General features: G+C 45.1%; 1 protein-coding gene across 3 annotated transcripts in view; it reads right to left on the bottom strand.

Annotated features, from left to right (window-relative positions):
- Positions 1-27,149, bottom strand: part of DOCK2 (dedicator of cytokinesis 2) — a 558,619-nt gene that overhangs the window by 71,852 nt on the left and 459,618 nt on the right. For all 3 annotated transcript variants that reach the window (XM_010592406.3, XM_064279098.1, XM_023551366.2), the window contains 4 exons: positions 25,497-25,597; positions 25,338-25,396; positions 11,798-11,946; positions 618-703 (listed from right to left, as the gene is read on the bottom strand). In XM_010592406.3, coding sequence (XP_010590708.1) covers positions 618-703; positions 11,798-11,946; positions 25,338-25,396; positions 25,497-25,597 — 395 coding nt within the window. The remainder of the gene's footprint in view (positions 1-617; positions 704-11,797; positions 11,947-25,337; positions 25,397-25,496; positions 25,598-27,149) is intronic.

The raw sequence follows: 27,149 nt of genomic DNA, 5'->3' as shown, positions 1-27,149 counted from the left end.
TCCAGTGCTCTCGAGCTCTGTCCACTGTACATCCCAGGCCAGAGCAACAGTGGGGTTTCTTCTGCCCACACGTAAAGCTCCCTTTCTGTTTCTCTCTTTTTCCCCTACCTGGTGTCTAGGAGATAGTGAGGAAGGATGACAAGAGACTGGGCTCTGGTGTCAAACTAGCTGTGTTTCCTTAGGCAATGCACTTAACTTCCCTGAACCTCAGGGGTCACCTCTGTGGAACACAGATCAAAGTATGTAAAGGGGTAAAATGAGACAATAATGTAAAACCCTTAGCACAGTGTCTGGTACTCTCCTTGTGCTCATTAAGTGTTGGTCATGATCATTATCTGTCAAAGTTTAAAAAAGAAAAAAAAATAGCAACAATTTTTCCACATCTAAAAGATAAATAAAGTGGACATTTTGGAGGACTATTTCCCTCTTTCTAACAGCAAATTTTCTTTCTTTCAGGCCCATTCCATAAATATCAAAGAACCAGCTACTCAAGAGAGAGATATGAGGTTACTTCCAAAAATGGAATTTCTCCACTACCTACGAACCTCAGATTGATCTCTAGCGGAGGAGAGAGCCACATCCCCTCCAGGCACCCCCTGACTGGGCACTGGACTTACATCGACTCCAGCAGCTGCATGTACTGCTCGTCCCCTCGGCCCCCTTCCACCTCATGGTCCAGCTTGAGGATGATTTCATTTTCAAACTGAAGAAGAAGATGGAAATCAACAAAAATAATATTAGAAAGTCTAATGGTGAAATTATTCAACTCATCATTTTAACCAAACTCTAGGGAGCATCTGTTCAATCCCAGGTTTAGTGTTGGGAACTGGGAATGCAGAGAGGAACATGATACCTTGTGTGCCTTTTAGAGGCATCCAGAAAGTAGGAGGAGGCCAAACAGGTGATAAATGCTGGAGCAAATAAAAGGGGGCATATGCAAGGCAGATAAAGAAGGGGGAAGGAGAGAGACGTGTCAAGCAGACTTTTCAGAGCCCATGTTGTTTGAGCTTGCTCTCACAGATTAAGTAAAAATTTTGCAGGATGACAAAAAGGGAAAAGGGCATTCCAAGTGGAGGACTCAGCACATACAAAGGCATGGAGTTAAGAAAAAGCGCTTCATCTTTAAGGAAAGGTATGTTGTCCCGGACTGCTCTTATTTCTGCCTGTCCAGAATTCCTTTCTTTTTTCTCTGGTAATCACACCATCTCTAACCTCAGTCCGTGGGATTCAGATGGGCTGACCACATCTCTCTAGCTCCAGATATGGACACACAACACAGGACTGGCTTTTAATCAGTATATTTCATCCCGCAGGCCCCAGGATTAGTAAAGACCTGGTCCAAGCCAGTGAGGCTTTTGTTGGAACTCTTAGCAAAAAGAATTCTTCTGCTCAACTTAGAGATGGAAGTTTGTAAGCCCGAGGCTGCCAGGAATAACCAGAATGAGAGAACCTCCTTGAGAATGACACCAATACAGAGGGAAGCAAGGTGAGGAGATGAAGAAAGACTAAGACCTGATGCCATTTTCAAATCCTTAGATCCAGCCATACCTGAAGCTGTATCATTTATACGGAACACGAGCTGATAACTATCTTTTCAAATAGATACATGCATACATACATATAACCAAAAAACCAAACCCGTTGCCGTTGAGTCAATTCCGACTCATAGCGACCCTATAGGACAGGGTAGAACTGCCCCATACAGTTTCCAAGGAGTGCCTGGTAGATTCGAACTGCCGACCTTCTGGTTAGCAGCCGCAGCTCTTAACCACTATACTACCAGGGTTTCCATACATACATATAATCCAGTTTGAACTGGATATTTGTTTCCTGCAACCAAAAAAATCCTGAAAAATACAATGCCAGACCTCAGAGAATTAAGACTGGCGGCAGTTGTGATGGTCAAAGATCAGACTGGATAAGTGACCAGAAAGCAAGTATGAACCTACAGTCCCACCAGATCTTGTTGCAGTGAAGCCAGAGAATGTTCTGTCTCCCTACTTTCACTGTTAAGAAGCATTTCATCCAGTGGAGTTCACAGCTTACTCAACATGTTTTCTAGAAGGGCCATGCTATGTCAGTCCCCTCCCTCATCTTACCACTCAGAAAGATACTGGTATCTGAGAAGGGAAGAGGGCTTTGGTGAAGACTACCAAAATCAAGGTAGCCCTCAGTCAGGGGCTCCGTGCTCCTAACCCAGGCTCTTTGCACTCAGTCCTCACAATAATCCACAAGGATCGCCTTTCCATGTGATAATGCATGAAAGGCAGCCAGCCCCCCGCTTGGCACAACCTTTGTAAATGTCAGCTATTATTACAAATGAAGAAGACACTCAGAGAGTTTAAGTGATCCATCTAAAATCTCAGGTGACTGGCCGAGTCCTTTCAGCAGATTCTTTCCAGTGCATAAAGGATCAAGCCCTGTTTATTTGGAATCTTTGTTGTTGTTGTTAGCTGTTGGTAGGGCCCCTGATTCATGGCAACCTCACGTACAATGGATTGAAATACTGCCTGGTCCTGCACTACCTGTATGATTGGCTGCAGATCAGACCATTGTGATCCATAGGGTTTTCACTGGCTGATTTTCAGAAGTAGATCACCAGGCCTTTCTTCCTAGTCTGTCTTAGTCAGGAAGCTCCACTTAAACCTGTTCAGCATCATAGCAACACACATACCTCCACTGACAGATAGGAGGTAGCTATATATGGGGTACATTGGCCAGGAATCAAACCACGGTCTCCCACATGGAAGGTGAGAATTCTACTACAGAATCACCAATGTTTCAGTTGGAATCTTTAGGTGATGAAAAGGCAGAGGCCAGATTCACTTTCCCCCCGGTTCACATATCTTCTATGGGGCTGTTGTTACCCACTGGGTGTCCTAAGGGCTAAAGCAAGGGAGTCGAAGTTTGTGCTTCTACAACTCAGGCAGGAAAGAATTTCCTGTAGGCTGCCCCAGTTGGGGAAGATCTATTGACCATGGTAGGCCAGACCTGGGAAGATGGATAGGATTCTGTTAATACAATGAGGAAGGGCATTGGGGTGGGAGGAATGAAGTGAACTAAGACGTGGAGGTGGAAAGGTGGAGAAAAATGAGGAAAGCAGTTCACCTGGAGTGGAGGATTCAAGAAATAAGAATGGAGATCTAGAGGAGAGCCAGTGTGGCAAGGGTCTGGGCTGCTGGTTTGCAAATGGGTCATGTCCCTTATATGATACGTTTTGTTAAGTAGTGTATATACCATAAGTGTTACCTAAGTCGTGGGTAGCTGGAAGGGTGGGGCCATTGTGTTTAGAAATGTGAACTGTGCCAAGCGTAGGGAAAGAAGACATATTAGCAGAGGAACCACAAGAGTGTGCTCTGATGTTAGGCTGCCTGGTTTTAAATCCCTCCTCCATGCCCGTCATTATCTTGCGAAAGCAAGTAGGTCTTTCTAATCCTAAATTTCATGATTTATATTGGTGTTGGCAAGCTTTTTCTGTAAGGGCCAGATAGTAAATATTTTAGGCTTTGTGAGTCCTAACAGTCTCTGTCCCAACTGCTCATTTCTGCTGTTGTAGCACAAAAGCAACCCTAGGCATTAGGTAAATAGATGGGCATGACTGTGTTCCAAGAAAACTTTACAAGAACAGGTGGTGGGCTGGATTGGCCTGCATGGCATAGTTTGGTGAGCTCTCATCAATATAATGGGCATAACTGTAGTATCTATATCATAGGGTAGTTCCGAGGACTAGATGGTGTTTTACATATAAAGCACTAGCGGAGTGCGTAGCTCAAGTACACACACTGTTAGCTCGTCTTCTTACTATTACTGCTAACGTTACTGTTACTGCTGCCGAATGTTACTGGAAAGCCAGCATTTTATTCTTGCCTGAGTGGTTCACGGGGAAATGCTGGCACGGTTTCTCCTTGGGAGAGGAACTGCTTTTATTCTGAGCAAAGAAGAAATGGATGGGGTAAATAAGCACTTGTCTCAGGGCCACAAAAGATCCCTCCAGGAGGGAAATTACAGGGTGAGGAAACATGCAAAGATGCTGCAGTGCCTGAGCCCATGGGGGTGGAGAGTTAAGGTCACAGTCAGACAGGTCCAGGGTGAGAACTGGGCGGTGCTGCTCCCCTTTCCAGGTCTGGCGCTGTGCTCGGATGTGGCTATGAGGACAGGCTTTGGCATCACACAGTCTTGGTTTGAACCTTGCTTGCCTTGATTTTTCCCAGCAGTGTGACCTTGGGCACGCTACTAAACCTTTCCTTTTTTATTTTATTTTTATTGTTGTGCAGTCATCACCACTATCCATTTCCATATTTCTTCCATCACCCTCAACAGGAACTCAGTGCCCCCTAGACAGTACTTCCCGTTTCCCCCTCCCACCCGTCTCTGGTCTCCATGCATTTGGCTAGTCTAGATATTTCATGTAAGTGAGATTATACAGGATTTGCCTTTTTGTGTCCGAATTATTTCACTCAGCATAATGTTTCCAAGGTTCGTCCATGCTGTAGCTTGTATCAGGACTTCATTTCTTTTATGGCTGAGTAATACTCCATTTGATGCATAGACCACACTTTGTGCATTCGTCTGACAACGGACATGAGGGTTGTTGCTGTCTTTTAGCTATTGTGAATAGTGCCGCACTCAACACTGGTGTACAGGTATTACCGAACACTTCTCAGGCTCAGTTTTCTCATCTATTAAAGGGAAATGAAAAGCAGCACCATTTCGTACCAGTGCTGTGACAGTAAACGGGAAGATCCATGTAAAAGGCACAGCACGATGCGTGGCACATAGTAAGTGCTCAATAATTGCTAGAAATATCATCATGCCACTTGTCACTGTGTTGGCACTGCCATCATTATTAGCCCCATAATCTCATTTAATCTTTATAATAGCATAGCGAGGTAGGTATCATCCTCCCCATTTTACAAACAAGGAAACTGAGGCGAAGTAGGATCTTTGCTTTCGGTGTCAAAGAATATATGAACTTGAGCTAGGGTAGGCTCAAGGGTCCAAGACAAGAAGCGCCTCCCAAGCATACCTTCTGCCATGCTACTGTGACAGCCTTACCCCCTACGCTGTCACTAGGCATAGCTTAGGGCATAGTTCTGGCTCCTCCAATTTAATTCCATTTTCATCTCCAGCTACATGTGACTGAATCACATCATGGACTCCCTGACTTCTCACTCTACCCCTGGGAGGAGGATATTTGTTGAGGAGTATGGGGGCACAGTGGTTAAGAGTTTGCTAACCAAAAGGTCAGGTTGGCAGTTCAAATCAACCAGCTGCTCCTTGGAAACACTATGGTGCAGTTCTACTCTGTCCTATAGGGTCGCTATGCGTCAGAATTGACGTGACAGCAATAGATTTTTTTTTTTTTTTTGGTTTATCCACAGGTTAAAGGAGCCCTGGTGGTACAATGTTTAAGCACTAAGCTGCTAACTGAAAGATTAGCAGTTAGAACCCACCAGCTGCTCCACGGGAGAAAAGACCTAGCAATCTGGTCATGTGAAGATTAACTCATAGCAACCCATAAAACAGAGTAGAACTGCCCCATATGATTTCCAAAGATGTAAATCTTTATGGAAGAAGACTGCCACATATTTCTCCTGCAGAGCAGCTGATGGGTTTGAACAACCCGCCTTTCGATTAGCAGCCGAGTGCTTTAACTGCTGTACCACCAGGTCTCCTTTTGTGAAGACTATAGCCTGCAATACCCTATGCGGCGGCTCTATTCTGTCATATAAGGTCACTATGAATTGGAATCAACTCAATGGCACACAACAACAACATCCACGGTTAGGCTCCTGAGTAGTGCAAATGGTTTGCTCTCGACTACTAACCCAAAGGTTGTTGGATTGAACTCACCCAGCAGTACAACAGCAGAAAGGCCTAGTGATCTGCTTTTGTTAAGACTACAGCCAAGAAAACGCTGTGGAGAAATCCTACTCTAGCACATGAGCTCTCCGTGATGGGAACTGCAAAACGGCAACCAGTTTTTGTTTTTGTTTTTGTGCTACAGATGTCTGGTGCCACAGGGGCCCAATACTAATCTTCAATAAGCCTAATCAACAGAAAGGGGGTTGTCATGGATTGAATTATGTCCCCCCAAAAAACATGTGTATCAATTTGGCTGGGCCATGATTTTCAATATTGTGTGATTTTCATATATGTTGTAAATCCTGCCTCTATGATGGTAATGAGGGAGGTTGGGTGGCAGTTGTGTTAGTGAGGCAGGACTCAATCTACAAGATTGGATTGTGTCTTGAGGCAACCTCTTTTGAGATATAAAAGAGAGAAGTGAGCAGAGAGACGGGGACCTCATATCATCAAGAAAGGAGTGCCAGGAGCAGAGTGTGTCCTTTGGACCCAGGGTCCCTGCATGGGGAAGCTCATAGTCCAGGGGAAGATTGGTGAGACGGCCAACAGAGGGAGAAAGTCTTCCTCGCAGCTGACACCCTGATTTGGGCTTTTAGCCTATTTTACTATGAGGAGATAAACTTCTCTTTGTTAAAGCTATCCATTTATGGTATTTCTGCTATAGCAGCACTAGATGACTAAGACGGGGTGAACAAAAGAAAGGGGGTAAACTCTAGGAGCCACTCCATTCAGGAATGGGCCTCCTGCTTTTGGTAGAATGGCCTCAGATGAACCTCACACTAGCATTGTGCCTTCTCTGCATTGTCTGCTGCCTCTTCTTTGGAACATGTGGGCTGTTTTCATCATCTCGTTTCCCTAGAACGTTATCTGGTCCCCTGATAAGAGCCAGCCCCTGCCTACTCAAGTATACATTTGGGAATAAGGGCACTTCTTCAAAGCTACCATTAGGCCTTTGGCATAGGAAGAGCAGATATGGTACAGCAGGCCCAGATGTCATAGAGGCTAAAACAAAACCAAACCCGTTGTCACCAAGTCGATTCCAACTCATAGCAACCCTACAGGACAGAGTAGGACTGTTCCACAGGGTTTCCAAGGAACACCTGGTAGATTTGAACTGCCAACCTTTTGGTAAGCAGTTGTAGCTCTTAACCACTCCACCACCAGGGTTTCCATCAGGGAGATAATAAGGGTCAAACGGACACTGCTAAATCAGCCTTTGATCTCCTGTGTTAGTGGAATGTTAATTGCTCTGGGATGGGTGAAGATAGAACTGGGAGGAAGCTGGAGAAGGTAGTATCATAAGAGAACGGAGGTCTCTGGGAGACAGTATAGCCTTCCAATTTCCTCTGAGTTATCTGATGTGTCTGCTCCAGTTCATCCCCCAAAAAGCTTGAGTTTAGGAACTAGTAATGGTATTATGATGCCCATTTTAAAGATGAAAAAACTGAGGCTGAAAGAGATTAAATAACTTGTCCCAAGCCATTCAGCTTATAAGCAGTAAGCCTATCTGACTCCAAAGCACAGTATTCAGCACATTGTAGGTGCTCAGTACATGTTTACTGAACTGATTCTATCTTTTCCCACAACATTAAGTTCTAAACCACTGAAACTGCCACCTTACTCTTTTATCTTTCCCCACGATATTAAGCTTTAAACCACCGAAATCGTCAGCTTACTCCGTGCCAAAACTCAGTCTCATCAGTGAAATGTACCAAACTGAAAACTCCATTAACTATTCAACAAAGCAATCACTGAGCTCTTACTGTGTCCCAGGCACTGTTCTAGGCGCTGCTGTCAGATGCTATTACTGCTCCCTTCTCTGAGAGAGGACGTTTCTCTGAGATCACCTGTCTGCCGAGGGCTCAGACTCTCTGACTGATCCATTTCCTTTCTATAATTTGTCCCACAGGCAACTACTCTCCTTAGTTTCTACCCCTCAGGCACCCAACTCCTTCTCACCAACTTCATCAAGAAAGCCCACGCCCCCCCCACCCCCGCCTGCCCTTCACAAAGAATTGGCAGCAAGACAGCGGGTCTGTCCAGCCCCAAGGGGTTATTCAAGCTGGTTTTCCTATGGGAAAATGCCCCATTAGTTAGCCTTACTGTCTTGTGTCTTTTGATAAGGGACCAGCAAAGACAAGCAATTGTGGGACATGCTCACAGTGAATGCATGCCTGGAGTGAGGGACCCCCAAATGACCCTACACATGGAAAATAGGTGGGTGCATGTCCCAGGGATGCCAGATAAGGGAATATTTTATGGAAGGAGTCCCTGGGTGGTACAAACAGTTAACACACTCACTGCTAACTGAAAGGTTGGAGGTGGGAGTCCAACCAGGGAGACTTGAAAGAAAGGCCTGGTGATCTACATCTTAGCTATTAAAAACCCTGTGGAGCACAAGTCTACTCTGACACACACGAGGTCACCACAGTCTGAGTAGACTCGATGGATATTGTTTTGTTTTATTTTTCATGGAAGGAAATTCACACTTCAAGGCACCAAGCACAACAGCCGTCAGATCATACTCCAGATGATGACCCAGTCTTGTTTCTGTTGAGGACATTGCATACTAGTGGATACCTGGAATGTTTCTTTTGCACATCTGTTCTCCCAGAAATCCTCTAAGTCCAGCCGGTGCTCACCTCTAGGAGCCCGTGCTGATCGGGCTTAAGCATGACATCCTTCATCGCATGTGACATGTTCTTTCACATATTGCCAAGTTTCACTGGCTTTGCTTCCCAGAAAGGCAACAGATTCCAAACTGCCTTCAGGCACTTGGTCCAGGGTTTCATCTTCTATGCCCCCTGGCCCTCCATGTCGAATAAGTTCCCTTTCTCCATCTGAACTCCTCAGCCTGATTTCTTTTCGGGCTCCTTGCAAGGGGCAGCACCCAGTCACCGTTCTTTCAGAGATTCAAGAGCTCCTCTAATCCCAAGAGAGCAGAGAGGACTCTCTCACAGTGGCATGATCACAGCAAACTAGTCATCTATTCCACTTAGACCAACTTTTTCCAAAATGTGACTGGCAGAATGGCTGATTCACTAGATACACAAATAAATTTGGAAAATGATACTGTGGGGAGTCCTTGGGTGGTGCAAAAGGTCACGCACCTGGCTGCTAACCAAAAGGTCAGCAGTTCGAGTCCAACCCAGAGGCACCTCAGAAGAAAAGCCTGGAGACCTGCTTCTGAAAAGTCAGCCATTGAGAACCCTGTGGAGCCGAGTTCTACACTTCTACTCTGACATACATGGGGTTGCCTTGGGTTGGATTTGACTCGATGGCAATTGGTTTGTTCTGTTTTGGTTTACCATGGAACATCTTACCCTCTATGGCAACACGCACCACGGTTTGTCACAAGGGGTCACAATATTCAGTGACTCCCAATGGTATTTAACCTCAAAACCCTCTTCCCTGAGCAGCTTGCTGGATCAGTATTTCATCAAAACTATTTTGAGAAAGCCCTGCTCTAGAGGATGCCGTTTAGTCTTTCATTCAGTCATCATCTACTGTGATGTAGAGAGCAGAGAGCGAGTGGTCATAAGCATGAGCTTTGGAATCTTAGTGACCTGTGTGTTCCATCCTCTGCTCCATCCCTTTCTTGATGTGTGCCTTTGGACAAGTGATTTTAAACTATAAGCCTCAGTCTTCTCATCTTTAAAACAGGGGTGATAATGCTACCTACCTCAGGGTTGTAATGAGATTACATGAGATAATGTATAGAAAGTATCATAGTGTTGGACATATTATGAGACATTGGTGGTTCAGTGGTAGAACTCTTGCCTCCATGTGAGAGACCCGGGTTTACTTTCTGGTCAATATATCTCATGCACGGCCACCACCCACTTTTCTGGGTTGGGTTGCGTATTGCTATGATGCTGAACAGGTTTCTGCAGAGCTTCCAGACTGAGTTGAACTGGGAAGGAAGGCCTGGTAACCTATTTCTGAAAATCAGCCAGTGAAAACCCTACGGTTCACAATGGTTCAATCTGCAACCGATCACAGGGTGGCACAGGACAGGGTAGCATTTTGTTCTGTTGTGCATGAGGTCACCATGAGTCAGCACTAACAACAACAAATGACATGTTAGTAAACACCCAGTTAATGTCAGTCATTGTTACCATCATCATCATCATTCTTATCATTAGATGAAGATACAAAAATGCAGAAAAATACACAGAAATGAATATAGGACAAGGCGGTACATAACAATCCTATGTTAGAGAGAAATAAATGGAATGGAAACAGATCTCTTAAAGGACATGACATCTGGAATGGGCTTTGCCGGATCAGTAGGAGTTTAGGAGGTGCTGGCAGGCAGAACTGTGGATGTTACCACAAGGTAACACGAGGAAGACACACATGAAGAACATCTACCAAGACAAAGCAATTCGGGTGAGTTGAGAAAATGTCTGGAGAATGGGTAAGGTGGGGGGTAAAGTGGGAGATAATGGCTGAAAAGTTCTACAAAAGATCAGAGCAGGGGGGGCCTTGAATGCAGGCTAAAGGGCTTGGGCTTTATGCAATAGGGATTAGAGAATTAAAGAGCAAGTGAAAAATAAGATTACTACTGTTTTAAGGAAAATTATTTGGTAGCAAGATATGTTATGGAATGAGAGGCAGAATAGTACTGCTGCTACTGCTGCTGCTGCTGGTGGCGGTAAATTCAGTTAGGAGTGAAACTAGGTGAAGAGGCGGGGTAGAGAGGATGGCAGGGAAAGATCTAAGGGGGAACCACTATGGCAGCATCAACAGGGCTTGGAGACCATCTCCCTAAGCCAAGGCTTTGAACCGGTTCGTATTGGTTCAGTCATGGCAGACACAACAAAACCAGAACAGACCTGAAGTTTTAAAAATCTGAGTACCACAATCGGAAGGGAAAAAACTATGGGCTGAAGCCCTGGCATGGGAGTCTCCAAAAAGGCATGGTGAGCTCTTTCAAGAGCCTGATGTATGAGATTGGATTATTGCCAGGATTGAGGAGAGTGACAGACATTCAAAGCGGCCACCATCTTTGAACGGGGCACCACTGTTTCCCACTCTGAGCAAAATCTGAAGGGCAAGAGATTTGGTTGTTATGCAGTTCGTATGCTGCCCTTGTTTTATAAGAGGGAGAGCCTAGCAGGGTTTTAACCCGTAATTTTTCCCATTCCAGATACGGTTCCAGTTCACTCAAATGTCTAAAATTTGGGTCTGTTCCAGTGTTGCTTCTTCAGCTGTGATTGAACCAGGAAGAACTGGTTCAAAGCCCTGCTCTAAACTGAACATTACCAGGAACCTGTATGAAAATGGGTTCTTCGTACACTGGCAGAAGCTTCTAGTGTGACTGGGCTCAGAAAATGGTCTTGCCTTTCAAGTTTAACTGGATTTTCAATGAAAGCACTTGGCTGATGGCCTTTGGGTTTTACAGTAGGTGCCCACTCCCTCTATACTGGGGAAAGCCTCCCATTGCCAGGTTAGACATAACAGGTCCCTCCTGAGAGCCACACCTCTAACCCCATTTGTTGTCAACTTTGATGCATGACCAAGTATGACACCTGGTACAAGTCAGCTTTTTCTAGATCTTCAAAGTTACCCCAGAAAATGAAGTGCTAGGCACAGGTGGGTGCAAGATTGGGGCGGGTGGAAGGGGGAGATCCTTTTAACACCTTTAGAAAACTATTAGGTAGAGAAGCAGGATCCTTATACTATTAAGAAAGGGGCCTAACAGATACACAGCAAGAAAGTTCCTTTTAATCTTGGCTTCGGGCAGAAATGCATGATAGAATACTGACCAAATCCAATCTGCCCACTCATTGCAGGCACACGAATAAATGTCTCTCTCCAATGGCCAAGTCTCCGAATGATGCTCAGGCAGATGGAACTAGGATATCATTATGGGGAAATGGGCTGGGGATTAGGGATGCTGGCCTGAGTTTCCAGACTCATTTTTTACCTTTTTGAAATCCCCACTCCTTTGATATTCACACAGCATCATGTCAAAGAAGATTGGTATGGTGGCTTTCCGGAGCTCTGTCTCGGGGATGAGTGTCATCTCTAATATGGGTCCCACCATGCCCGGGATGAAGCAGATTTTGTTCTGGCCTGAAAGAGAAGAGAGGCAGGGATGCATAAAACCATTTCATGATGCACCAGCCCTCCTCAGACCAAGCCTGGGGAAAAAAAAAAGGGAGGCATAACAGTAAAAACAATAGTTAACACTGATAGTGTTGTTTACCAGGAGCCAGGCACCATTTTGAACACTTTACATATATTAACTCTGGCAAGAGCCTCATGTATCATCTAAGACGAGCCCTATTATTATAATAATGACACAGGCGTGTATAAAGCACTTCACTGTTTACAAGGATTTTCACCTGCATTATTTCCTTTGCAAATGCTGCCCTGATTTAATATGTTAGCAACGGTAAAGCACAGGGATATTTGAAACTATGTGTGTCTGCGACACGAGCCAAGTTTCAGAGATTTGGAAAACAAGCTTTTTACTAATGGTTTCATAGACCATGAAAAGCAAAGGTTACTGTCAAGAACCTACTGTAATAGTGTGGACTGTGGAAACAAAACCAAAACCAACCCCACTGTCGTTGAGTTGATTCTGACTCATGGCAATCCCAAGTGTTACAGAATAGAACTGCTCAGTAGGGTTTTCTTGGATGTAATCTTTACAGAAGCAGCTCGCCAGGCCTTTCTTCTGCAGTGCTGATGGGTGGGTTTGAACCACCAATCTTTAGCTTAGTAGTCCAGTGCAAAGTGTCTGTGCCACCAAGTTAAAATATTGCTTTACCACCTTGTCTGGAGCAAGGGAGAATGAAGAAAACCAAAGACACAAGGGAAAGATTAGTCTAACACTAATGGAGCAAAAGTACTACAGCCTCCACCAGACTGAGTCCAGCACAAGTAGAGTGTGTCCAGCTATCACCACTGACTGCTCTGACAGGGATCACAATAAAGGGTCCCAGACAGAGCTGGAGAAATATGTAGAACAAAATTCTAACTCACAAAATAAGACCAGACTTACTGATCTGACAGAGACGGGAGAAGCCCTGAGAGTACGGCACCAGCACACCCCTTTAACTCAGTACTGAGGTTGCTCCGAGGTTCACCCATCAGCCAAAGATTAGCCAGGCCCATAAAACAAACAATAACACACATAGCTCAACCATGTATACAAGACTAAAGGGCACACCAATCCAGGTATATTAAAAAAAAAAAAAAAAAAAAAACCATTGCTGTTGAATCAATTCTGACTCATAGCGATCTTAAAGGACAGAGTAGAACTGCCCCAAAGGGTTTCCAAGGAGAGTCCAGTGAATTCTAACTGCCAACCTTTTGGTTAACTGTTGTAGCTCTTAACCACTATGCCGCCATGGTTTCCAACCCAGGTGTATGGAGAAAAAGAAAAAAACAAAAAACATTGCTTTAGGGTCAGATGAACCAAAATATCGTGTTTCTTCTGCCTCATTTCAAGGTGTCTGTCTCCCTTTGCCCCTCGCTGTCTGCATTCTAGCCACACTGGCCTTGTTCAGTGCCACAAACTCACCTTGCATCCTCTACTTCAAGGCCTGTGCCCACACAGAATACTGTTCCTGCCTGCTCCCCAAGCTCCCCTCTCCATTACCACCTGAGTTTCCCCTGGATGGGCCCACTCATCTTTCCCATCTTAGTTTGAACACCCCTTCCTTTGAAAGAGAAGCCCCATACATCCCCAACCACCCCCACCTCGATCCAACACCCTGCCCTGGTTCTGAATGCCCTGTCTTCTTACCCAAGCTTGTAAGCATGTCCTTATTTGTGCAATCATTTGATTAATGACTGCCCCTCCCATGGAGAGCTTCATAATAGTAGAGACCATGTTTGTTTTCTCACCACTGTATCAGTAGCACTGAACACAGAACATGTTGTTGTTAGCTGCCAGTGAGTCTGCCCTGACTCATGGTGATCCCATGCATGACAGTAAGAAATGCTGCCTGGTCCTGTGCCATTCCCATAATCAGCTGCAGACCCATAGGGTTTATTGGATGATTTTTAGAAGTAGATTGCCAGACATTTCTTCCTAGTCAATTTTAGTCTGGAAACTCTGCTGAAACCTGTTCAGTATCACAGCAACAGGCAAGCCTCCACTGACAGACAGGTGGTGACTGTGCACGAAGAGCACTGGCTGGGAATCAAACTTGGGTCTCTTACACGGAAGGTGAGAATTTTGCCACTGAACCAGCAATGCCCACAGAACATATTAGACGCTCAATAAATCTGTCAAATGAAGAAACAAATTGGTCCAGTTCCTATACGTACCACCTATGTGACCTGGATATGTGCCGTATAAAGATGCGATACTAATGCCCACCTGTTGGAAAGATCATATGACAACATGTCCGCATATCCTTAGCACAGAGCCTGGCAGAGTCAGGACCCAGTGTTGCTAAATGGTTAAGGGTGTGGATTCTGGAGCTAGACCATTTGAATTTGTGTATTGACTCCACCATTAGCTAACTGTGTAATGTTGGACAAATTTACCTCACTTCTTGTAGCTTCAGTGTCCCCATCTGTAGGATGGGGATAAAAATAACATTTATCTCATTGGGTTGTTGTGAAGAAGAAATGGATTATTTGTGAAGCACCCAGAACAGCTCTGGCACGAGGCACGCTTTGTATAAAGGTTAGCTATTACTGTTGTGATGTCTGGTCAAACTGAACCATGAAGGGCAGCCTTGTTGAGTAGAACTAAGCAGACTTCTCAGAATATACACATCACAAGGGGCAGAAAAGGGAGACAAGGAGGGGCACTTAGGAACTGGAGGGATTCCGTGGGGAGGGAGGGCAGGCATATTCAAGCAACTCTGTCATTCAAGCTGACACTCTATATTTCACTGACAGCTGCCTTTCTCCGCCAAGAAGCCCACCCTGGTTTTCTCCATTGTCAGACTGAACATCTGTGGTCCTCACTGGGGACAGAGAGCTAGCAGTGTAGATACTCGGGGTACGGTGCGTAGCCTGGCACTGTTGCTTTTGATAAAAGCTGAGCAAGGGAGCCAAGAGGGAAAGCAGCAAGAAAATGAATTTTCATTCCACCTAACTGAGGCTTAATGTTGGAGTATTTCCCCTGTATCCAGATAAAAGAGGCATTATCCCAACGTCTTCAGTGAGTGAGAACAAAACGGTGAAGTCAGGCAGAGGGTTAAGTGAAATATAAGAGCACTCTTCCAGGATATCAGCTTCATTATACAATGCATTTGGCTTATACCTGAGCCTTCGGTTTGGCCAACTAGGAGAAAAATCTGACTTTCTGGCAGGTTTATAGTAATTGTTAATCTAGGTTTCTGATTTGTCCTTCAAGATCTTTTAAGTCTTTTTCAAACCACAGTGGGGCTTTAAAATTCAAAGTCGAGTGCAATTACAGGTGGAAGGTAAATGGGAAACTGTCAGATAAACCACCAGGGAATGGAGAAATTGCTTAGGCAACAAAGACCTTTAGAATACCAGAGGGCATTGGGTATGATAAGGATCTATTTAAGACGGTTTAAAAGGAAGGCCAGACAGGCCATAGGCCTGGGGTTTCTAGATACTTCTTGCCTGCATTCTTTGCAGTCTGTTGAAATGTTCCGCAGACAAGGCGAAGAGGAGAGAGATGTTGAACTCTACACTGTAATCTCAACAGCCTTTATGATGCTCCGTAAGGAAATTTTATTCACGTATATCAAAAATGGAATTTAAGCAGAGTGGATTTTGTGTTCAAGTAATGTAAGTAGGTACTTATGTGTGTGCGCATAATTACACATGCATATACATACATACACACAGATATTTTTGCCTAACTGAATACAAACTCATTTGGGGGGACAAAAAAAAACTCTCGTTTAAGAAACAGACCTTCTGTTGTACAGTAAGTCCCCGGGTTATGAACGTCGGACTTACAGACACATCATATTTGCCCTTTAGTGTTATGTAAATTTGCCCTCACTTTGAAACAACTGAATCAAAGCACGTGCAGCTTTTACATCATTGAAAAGGCTTCGAGACTTTTTGTGCACTAAAACCAAACCAAAAACCAAACCCGTTGCTGTTCGGTCGATTTCGACTCATAGTGACCCTATAGGACAGACTAGATCTGCCCCATAGGGTTTCCAAGGAGAGCCTGGGGGGTTTGAACTGCGGACCTTTTGGTTTTCAGCCATAGCTCTTCACCACTATGCCACCAGGGTTTTCTTTCCCGCAGTAAAGTAAAGTAAGGCTAAATAAGAACTGTATGTGCCTGTTCTGACTTGCCTACAAATTCGACTTAAAGATACACTTAGGAACGGATCTCTTTTGTAACCTGGGCGCTCCCTTTATGCAAAAGAAGGCAAGGAAGGGACTTGATAAGAGGGTCTCTTTCATATAATGAGAGTGGAATCTCCCTAGAAAGAGATACCTCATTAGAAAAGGCTTTTAAAGAGCCAATAAGCCGACAGGAAAAATCCAAATGCCAAATTACACAGGCTTTGGAGAAAGATCTGGAGGTAAGGAAGGCACAGAGAAGGGCCCAGGCATGTGGGTGGGAAGGGGGGTCTCAATTCCCATACATTCTGTGGTCTCAGTTTCTAATCTGTACAGTGGCCTCACCCATCACTCTTCTTCAGAGTAGATAAAAAGATTGAACACGAAGGGTCTGTGGGCACTAAGAAAAATAACAACAACAACAACAAAAAGAAATAAAAGAAAATCTTTGTGAACCTGGGTGAGAGAAAGGTTGGACTTATATGTGACAGAAGGAGCAATCAGGCTGGAAGTATTAAATCAGTTTATGTTGAGTCAACTCTGACTCGTGGTGATCCCATGTGTGTCAGAGTAGAACTCCATAGGGTTTTCAATGGCTGATTTTTTGGAAACAGATTGCCAGGCCTTTCTTCGATGGTGCCTCTGGGTGGACTTGAACCTCCAATTTTTCGGTTAGAGGCTGAGTGCGTTAACCGTTTGCACCATCCAGGGACTCCACCACAAACTTGGTGGCTTAAAACCAACACAAACTTATTATCTTACAATACTGGAGGTCAGAAGTTGGAAATGAGTCTTGCTTGGCTAAAATCAAGGTGTTGCAGGACTAAGTTCCTCCTGGAGGCTCCAGGGGAGAATCTGTCTCCTTGCCTTTTCCAGCTTTTAGAGGCTACCTGCACTCCTTGGCTGGTGGCCCCTTCTTCCATCCTTAGAGCTAGCTGTGTACCATCTTCAAATTGCTCTCTCAGACTCTCCTGCCTCCTTTTTTTTTTTGCTTATAAGGTCTCCTGTGATTACATTAAGGAGGCTTGGTGGTGCAGCAGTTAAAGAAAGGTTGGTGGTTTGAAACCACCAGTGGCTCTGTGGGAGAAAAATGTGGCTGTTTGCTTCCTAGAGATTTACAGCCTTGGAAACCCTATGGGGTCACTATGGAGTTGGAATTGACTCGACTGTGGTGGGTTTGCTTTTTGGTTTTGGAGATTACCTTGGGCCCACCAGGATAATCCTGGATAAGCATGCCATCTCAAAATCCTTAAGTTAATCACATGTTCAAAGTCCCTTTTGCCAAGTAAGGTAACATATTCAAAAGTTCTGGGGATTAGAACATGGACATCTTTTTTTTTGGGTGGTGGGGTTCTTATTCTGCCTTCCACAGTGTTCAGTACTTGTTGAATGAATGAATAAATGGATGGATTGACAGGTGGATAGATGGATGGATAGATGGGCTAATGGATGGATGGGTGCTTCTCTAACCCCATTTCCTATTTCTTTCCACTATTCCCTCCCCCTCCATCCTACACACTACTCAGGGCATGCCTTTTGCTACCCTGTGAATGCACCATGGCCATCCCTCCTGGGATGCCTGCCCCTCGCTCCTCTTTCTCACAGTCCTGGCATAGCCCATCTTTGAGGGCTAATCCAGGAGCCATTCCCCCCTTGAAGCCATCCTAATAGTCCTTACATCCCTTTTGCCTGAACTCCTGAGTGTCTCCACTATGCATGTCGCTATTGGCAACATCCTCTTAGTTTTCCTAACCAGACTGTGGGCACTTCCTGAAGACTACACCTTATCCTCCCCCAACCCTCCCCCAGCTCCCTGGAGTGTAGCACTGAGCTGGGCGCTCTGTGGATGCTTCAAAGGTGATGGCCCAACCGCACTCACAGCTCACAGGAGGCCATGATGCCAGCCCCTGGAATTTGCCTTTCTTTCCCAGGATGACTATTAACACAGCAGCCAGGAGCTAACCCAAGTGAACGTGGGAGGGTTAAGTGCACAGTCATTTTAGCAAAATGTGCATTGCTTCACTCTGAGCAGAAATCAAATGTCATGATGTTATACTATCAAGAAAGGAATATTACATTTGGCATAGTACCAGGAACTCAAAACACACATGGAATTAACCCCTTAGTGACCAGGCCCTGGTAACAACATGTGGTCCTTTCTCCCCACCAAAACCTCCCCCCTGCCTGTACCCTCCCTGAACACAGACACACACACACTCACACTCACACTCACATGCATACCCTCACTCGTATTTGTCTAGACTTTCCTCTGAAGGATGTTAAATACTTTTCAAGCCTGAGATTATAGCTTTGCAATTAGCTATCTTATAATCACAGGGTTGCTCAAGTCTTTCCTAATGAGAAGGAGAAGATGATGATACTGATGATTATGACGATGATGCCCAGATTGCTTCTGGCATTAAAACGAAATTTAAAAACACTAACATGCATTATAATTTCCTCATTATCAGCAGCCTTTGAAAAACATAGTTAGCTGGCTATTTCACACTCTTTGAAAATAGTCTGCATACTCTTTGAAAAAAATTATTAGTAAGAACGTTGGACTTGGGGTCAAGAGACAGGCTCTTTAGCCCCAGCTTAGCCCCTGGTTTGTTGTTGACCTTGGGAATATCCTTGCGCCTCTCTGGGCCTCAGTAACTCCACCTATAAAATCAGGGAGTTGAATTAGACGATGTATCAGCGAGGAATGTGACAGAAATCTGACTACTGCGACTAAACGGAACAAGGACTTTATTTTTCTTCCTTAACAAGAAGTCAAAAAATGGTCAGTCCAGAGCTGCCCCTCCATGAGACTTTTGTCCTCATGGTTTCATGATGTCTACTGCACCTCCAGGCACCTCGTCTTTTTCCCAGAAAGGAAAAGGGATAAGAGTTACGGGCAAAAGATGACTGCATCCATTGAATCTGCCCCCCACCTGGCTTATTTTAATAGACTTTGTTTTTTGGAAACCCTATGGGGCAGCTCTACTCTGTCCTACAGGGTCAATATAAATCAGAATAGACTCGAAGGCAGTGAATTATTTTTTAAACAGTTTTAAGTCTACAAAAAATTGGGCAAAAATACAGAGAGTTCCCATACATCCCTTGTTATGGATTCAATTGTGTTCCCCCAAAATGTGTGTCAACTTGGCTAGGCCATGATTTCCAGTATAGTGTGGTTGTTCACCATTTTGTGATCTGGTATAATTATTCTATGTGCTGTAAATCTTAACCTCCACAATGTTAACAAGGCAGGATTACAGGCAGTTATATTAATGAGGCAGGACTTTATCCACAGGATTAAGTTGTATCTTGAGTCAATATCTTTTGAGATATAAAAGAGAGAATCAAGCAGAGAGGAGTGGGAACCTCATAGCACCAAGAAAGAAGAGCCAGGAGCAGAGTGTGTCCTTTGGACCTGGGGTCCCAGTGCTGAGACACTCCTAAACCGGGGGAATGTTGAAGACAAGGACATTCCCCCAGAGCTGACAAAGAGAAAGCCTTCCTCTGGAGCTGGTGCCCTGAATTCAGACTTCTAGCCTTCTAGACTGTGAGAGAATAATTTCTTTATTAAAGCCATCCACTTGTGGTATTTCTGTTATAGCAGCATGAGATAACTAAGACGACCCTTCTCCCTGCTGCACACTGTTTCTCCTATTATTAACATCTTGCATTGGTGTGGTACATTTGTTATAATTACTGAACCAATATTGATACATTATTCACTAAAGCTCATAGTTTACATTGGGGTTTACTCTTTGTATCATACAGTCTTATGGTTTTTGACAAATATGTAATATCATGTGTTCACCATGACAGTATCCTAAAGAATAGTGTCACTGCCCTAAAAATACCCTGTGCTCCGCCTATACATTACCCCCTACTTTTTTTCCATTGGGAAAGAATGCTTTCCTGAAACCTCAAGTATATCGCTGCTGATTCTTATTATCCGGAACTGGGTCACGTGGCCATCACCTGCTACATGACATTGTTAACTGAGCAAATTGCCAACCCCCAAATAATCAGGGTTCAGTTAGCCAGGAAGAAGGTGAGAAACACTATTGCTTGGGCAATCAGCAGAGTAAGCTAAGGATGGCTAGTAAATTTTACTCTATTTTGGATATTCCATGAATTGCACTTTGTAAGCTCTATCATTACCCAGCATAGTGTTCTCACTACATTGATCCTTAATGCATACAGTGCTTAGTCCTGGTTGAGATTAGCAGATTAACCTCATTATCATGTTAACACCAGAATCAGAGAGTTTGCAGTGTGGGTGGAGGAAGGGAAACTACCCATTTGCTCTGCCTCCTCTTTCTATTCTTTTATTCCTCTAAAGAGACGCAAGGGGAAGGCAGCCATGTCACCAATGAGTGGAAAGCTGGGGCAGCCAGGAAAACCACTTCAGGCTGACACACTTTTTTCTTCCCAGGAGTCAGACCAAGAGGTGGCGGGGGGTGGGGGGGTGGGGGGCGGGGGAGCGGGGAGGGTAGCCATCTTTGCAAAAGCATCATTTGCTTTTGTTTTCTGCAGTGCTTATCTGTGGCTTCGGTTGGCCCTCTGTCCATAACTCTTTCTTCTGGTAATATCATCCCGGATTTTACTTTGGGAAACTCTGCCTCCCTCAGTGGATGGTAGGGCTATCAGTGAAGAGAGGATCCAAGCCAGGCCAACAGCATGGTATTCTCTGTGACTGGCTCTTTAGCAGTGATGCAGGAATGGAGACTCCAGAAGCCAGTGCCCTGAGGGGGCTCCACTCCCTGTTCTGGTCTCCTAGAGTGGCTCTGGCTCCTGTCCTTCTGTATCCTGGTTCTTCTACTTGCACTTGCCCTTCAAATATATACCGCCTCTGATTAAGTCTGCTGCAGTCAGTATCTCTTTTCTTGCAACCAGAAAAACTAAGACAGGTGTATCTTCTAATTGCATTAATTTATCCTACAGATATTTGCAAACAACAAGGAGTTCGATGCTTTAGAACATACACACAGGTCAGGGTGTTTGTCCCGATTCTGCCTCTAATCCAGTGTTTGTTGTTATTAGCTGCCACAGCGTTGGCCTCAACTCATGGTGATCCCATGCACAATGGCACGAATACTGCCCAATCTTGTGTCATCCCCATGATCAACTGAGTATCGAACAATGCTCTGTTGTAAACCACAGGGTTTTTACTGGCTGATTTTTGGAAGTTGACTGCCTGGCCTTTTTCTTCCTAGTCTGTCTTAGCCTGGAAGCTCCCCTGAAACCTGCCCATCATCACAGGAACACGCTAGCCTCCACTGACAGATGGGTGGTGGCTGCCCATGAGGTGTGTTGATCAGGAATGAAACCCAGGTCTCTTACTGAGAGACAAGAATTCTACCAATGAACTACCAATCCACTATATACCTTGTACAAACCCTTTCCCCTCTCCAAGCCTCAGTTTCTTCATTGATAAAATGGTGGGTTGGACCAGACTAATACCTTCAAATTATTCTCTTCTGTGCTCTGGAATTTCCTCCCAGAAAACCCTCAGTGGAGGGTGCTCAGGGTCTACATGGGGTGTTTAGGAGCAGCCCCGGGGCCCCCAAACCACTCAGCTAAATAGTTCTGCTTCCATCCAACTTACATTTTGAGCATTTTTTTTATTGGTCCTCAGCTAAAATTTGAAAAATGCTGGACAATACAATCTCTAAGGGGCCTTTCCAGCTCTGATGTACTGTGATTCTAAGCAGGTGGAATATTTGGTAACATCTTTTCATTCATCAGCATAATTGGGAGGACAGGAACGCCTGCCAAAACATAATCTATATCTAAATAAAATCTTCTGTGTGCAAAACAACGGCAATGAAGGGCATTCAGAAAAGAGCTGGCTGTGTGGAAGGGTTTGAGATAAACAAAGCCCAGATCCCTGTTTTGCAATTCTGGCAGTATCTGGGGTGTGAAGCTGGGAAAGGAAGCCCACCACAGCCTTATCTGGTCTCTGCTATTTTAGAGCAAAGAATGCAAACTCGTGGTGGGTGAACTGAATATGGGCCCTATTAAGGTTTCAGTGAGCAGACCCAATGGTTTAAAAACTTTCAATTAGTTATCGATATTTACAAATTGGAAAATGCATTTAAAACCCAGTTTCCTGGATTCTTGTGAAAAATCAGAAGATATGACATCAGACTTGCATTCTACCAGGACAGCAGTCAAATGGAGAGGGGCAGTGACTATCCCTTTTAGCCGGACGCCCATGCTTCACAGTGCTCCAGGTCCCATAACTCCTTACCATATTCCTGACCCCAAGGCCAGGTGCCAGCTACCACGTAGGCCTATACTTGCACTCTGCATTGCAGAGTAGTGGAAATGAAACTAAATATTTCTTACATTCTCATCCTTATCTAAAGAAACAAAAGATACGTTTTTCTAGAAAATCAAGGCAGATGGTATTTCTTTACGATACTGTTTTTTATAACTTGGTGATTTTGTTCCTCAGGGGACATCTGGCACTTGTCTGGGGACATTTTGTGAAGCCTTGGTGCAACAGTGGTTAAGAGCTTGGGTGCTAACCAAAAGGTCAGCAGTTCAAATCTACCAGCCGCTCCTTGGAAACCCTATGGGACAGTTCTACTCTGTCCTATAGGGTTGCTATGAGTAGGAATTGACTTGAAGGCAACGGGTTTGGTTTTTTATTTGGTTTGGAGACGTTTGTGGTTGTCACAACTGGGTGGGGGGGGTGCTACTGGCACCTAGTGGGTAGAGATTAGGTGTTATGGATTGAATTTTGTCCCCCCAAAAGATATGTTGAAGCCCTAACCCTGGTTCTTGTAATGTGACCCTGTTTGGGAACAGAGTTTTTCTTTTGTTATGTTAATAAAGTCATTGCAGAATAGAGTGGGCCCTAAATGTCATCCTTCTGAGTGGCCTCTTATAAGAAAGAAAACAGACACAGTGACACACAAGGAGAAGATGCCATGTGATGATGGAGGAGAAGCATCTACAAGCCTGGGAACGCCAAGGATTACGAGAAGCTAGAAGAGACAAAGGACCTTCTTCTAGAGCCGATGCCCTGAATTTGGATATCTAGCTTCCAGAACTGTAAGAAAATAAATTTATGTTCTTTAAAGCCACTCACTTGCGGTATTTTGTTACAGCAGCACTAGGTAACTAAGACACCAGGGATGCTACTAAACATCCTGTAATGCACAGGACAGCCCCCTACAACAAAGACTGACCGGACCCAAAATGTCCACAGTGCCGAGGTAGAGAAACACTGCTTTATGGACTTTATAGAAGTTTAACATGCCCAGCCTCTTCACTCTTTTATATTACCCACCTGGACCCTTGCCTTTAAGGCCTTAGTGATAATAAAAACCAGCTTTGGGGGTTAAGGAGCCTGACGGGGCAAGGATGAAGATAAGGATAATAACCCTGCCGTAGGAGCAGTCTCCATAGTTTTACTTTCCCCTCTTTCAGCTGTTAGGATCCTCATAAGCATCTGTGGGAGAAGCTATTTCCCCAGCTGAGGTCCAGTGATGCTTAGTTCCTTGTTTTAGGTCTCAGAGCTAGTAAATGGCAGAGCAGGGCCCATGGTATTGATAGGGCTGTCTGTCCTGGGCCTGGTTCCTCAGCACTTGCTCTCTTTGATTTTGTGGGCCAACCCACAACCTTCCTGTTATTCAGTATGTGCTCTCACCAGGAGGCTAATGCTGCCAGCAGACACGGAGCCCAGAAGGACAGTCCATCCATGGTGCATTGCTCCCCACAGTGAATAACCTTGTGGAAGGGACTAGAAAGTGCTGTCCAGGAACTCAGGTGAGGACCAGCAGACAGTAAAAGGTCTCAGAATGAGTGCAGAAAGATCAGCAGTTGCCAGGTGTTTGGGGTTGGGGGAGAGGGATGACTAGGTGGTGCACAGGGCATTTTTAGGGCAGTGAAAATATTCTGTAGGATATTTTCATGGCGGACGCATGACATTATTCATTTGTCAAAACCCACAGGGCTGTACAACACAAAGAGTAAATGTCAACGTAAGCTATGGACTTTAGATAATTATAATATATCAACATCGGTTTATCAATTGTAACAAATGTGCCACACCAATGTAAGATGTTGATAGGAGAAACATTGTGCAGGGAGGAGAAGAGTATATGAAGTTCTGTACTTTCTGCATAATTTTTCTGTAAAACTAAAACTGCTCTGGAAATGAAGTTTGCTTAGAAAAATAGTCCTAGGAAGCAAGAAGCAAAATTTAGAGACGTTACACAGGTTAAATCCCAGACGTGGACAGAGTTCCTGCAAGTGCCTCTACCAAAGAGGGTCCACATCCACGCCCAGGGCAGAGCAATCCGGCAGCAGATATGTCAAGGAGAAAGCACAAACCTCAGGGCTGAAAACTCCTCACTACTCTCCATCCGTCCGTCCGTCTACCCACCCGCCCATCTGTCCATCCGTCCGTCCGTCCGCCCACCCACCCATCCATCCTTGCAGCAAATACTTATTGCTTAGGATTCAGGTCTTGTGCAAGGTATGTGACCCCTGTCCTTGTGGAATCAAAACCACGCTCTGGGGCTTACCTCCTGCTTAACCTCAGCAAAGTTACTTGCCTCTCTGAGTTTCCTTATCAATAAAACAAGGGGAACAATTTTCATCTTGCAGGAGGTGATGTGAAGATTAAATAAAACCTCTTCAGCAGCACAGGCCTGACTCAAACCCTCAGTAAAATTCCCAAGCCCATCCTTCCCTTCCTTCCCCGCATGGGCACCACTGGGCTCACAGATATCCCTGTAGCTCACTGAGGCAAGGACAGATTACAGGGTTACCTTCAGGTTTGAATCATGTCACAAAAGTCCCTCTTCTTCCAAACAATCTGTTCTTCCCCTTGAGGTTGGGGGGTCTCTTGTGGACCACAGCACCACACAAACAGCTGAAAGCAGAACGGCCCACCCACCGGCAGCAAGCTCGCGTGTGATGTGTGAGGATGTGAGCTCAGGTCCCTAACTCAGTCTTGTTAATTCCAGCGTGACTTCTCACCTCTCAAGAGCATCAAGTAGAGGCAGGCTCACAGCGGTTTAGGGGGTGGGTACCCCCTCTCCTTCCCTGTACAATCAGGCACTTATTAAGAACCTGGGGTGCGCAGACCTATCAACTGTTATTTCTAGCTCCCACCGCTGAAACTCCCATGGCCCTCTAACAGATGGTCTTCGAGAAGGAGTTTGGCGTGTGCAGATGTGTCTGTCTGGATGTGTGTGCCTACTCACCAAGCTTGTACCACATATCTCGGATGGAGAAGCCAATTAACCGTCTCATGTCCCCGTACCTAGGGAGAACAAAAACCTCTGCCTCAGGCACCATCTCAGACAATCTCATGAGCTCCCCTCCTCCCAGCCCCCTTTAAGAAATCCAAAAATGCAACCTACTTATCCAGGATTTTGTTGTGCTTGGCGTGCGAGAACTGTTCCAGCTGCAGAGAATCCTGGGTGATAAAAGCCACTGCCAGATGAAAATAGTTGTTCCACAGCTGTAAATGAAAGAGCAAGAAACAGTCATGGAGTGGGTCTGAAGTAGGAAGGCATATTAAATGCTGGGTAATGTGAATAATTTATGAAGATGGCAGAAGACAGAGGCGGAACCAGTTTAATTGTGTGCACTGCAATTTTCTAACTGACGCTGACTCCGAAATTAACATTCAGGCCACAGGCAGCCTGATGGAAGGGATTTCTCTACGTGATAACCACGTCCCCTCTTCTGACCACGGTATCTAGGGTGGGGAGAGGATTTTAGGGCTGTTGTTTTGTTTTGCTTTGATTTTGTTTTTGGAAAGACCAATAACCCACCCCAGCTGGGTGCCTGGGTGAGCTGGCTCCTCTGCCCTGGAAGTAGAGGGTGATGAGGGATAGGGGAGTTCAGGGATATGACAGTCTTCCCCATTCTGGAAGTCATCCCTAATTCACCCGACAGCTCAGAGGACAAGCCTGCAATCCATTCTGTCTTAAAATAGTTGGTCTTTTCCTTTCTCTTGGTTTAATGGTTTCCCAGACCTGGAGCATGAACACGGACATGTGCTGGAAAAGCACATTCTCTGGCCCCATCCCTGACCTATTAAATCAGAACCTCGGGGGGCGGGGGGCTGATCTGTGTCTTAACAAGACTTCTGGTGATTCTGAAGCACACTTGCATTTGAGAACCACCGTTGGCCTAGTTTATATGTAAAAACCAGTCGCTGTTGAGTAGACTCTGGCTCACAGCAATCCCCTGTGTGTCAGTAGAATTGTGCTCCACAGGGTTTTCAGTGGCTGATTTTTCAGAAGTAGACTGCCAGGCCTTTCTTCCAAGGTGCCTCTGGGTGGACCCCAACCTCCAGCCTTTTTGGCTAGCTGCCAAGGGCATTAACTGCACCACCCAGCGGCTCCAGTTTATATGTAAGCTCGTCATAATTTTAACATTTACGTGGCCTGTATGTGCTAAACGGGAGGAACTAATCCAAGAACTTGCACTGCAGAAGTGTGGTGAGACAAGGCAGGTAAAGGGCTTAGCTCAGTGCCTGGCACATAGCAAGTGCTCGGCGATGTTAGCCACGATGACGGCGATGTTAGCCACGATGACAGCGATGTCGATGTGGGCTATAGAGCCAGAGAAAGGTAGATCCGAACCAACGTTTTGTTGAGCTTCAGTGAACCCTCCGAGGAAGTAGGATAACTCTGATACCCACTGCAGAGAGTTACTGTAAAGACTGAGCAAGATAATGTGTTTAAGGGCAGGCAATACAGTAAGAGCTCAAAAAAAGTCTTATTGTCGCTTTTCTTTTTATTTGAGTGGTTCCTTTGGAACCAAAGCAAATAATAAAGCTTGGTTCCTTGGGTGCTCAAGAGCACTCCTCCCAAGAGTCAAGGCATTACAAGAAGAAGTTGGGGCGAAGACCTCCCAGGACAAAGCGCACCTACTCTAAGCTCCCTCTTAATACTCTGTAACAAGAGGAGGGGTAATGTTACCTGAAGAAATCACCCTGCCATTGAGGCCCTTACCCTTAACTCAAAGATGTTCCTTGCAGGATTCAGAGGACCAAGACCCAG

This window comes from Loxodonta africana, chromosome 2 (genome assembly GCF_030014295.1).
Source record: "Loxodonta africana isolate mLoxAfr1 chromosome 2, mLoxAfr1.hap2, whole genome shotgun sequence".
NCBI classification, from domain to species: domain Eukaryota; kingdom Metazoa; phylum Chordata; class Mammalia; order Proboscidea; family Elephantidae; genus Loxodonta; species Loxodonta africana.
This window is presented reverse-complemented; position numbering and strand designations above follow the sequence as displayed.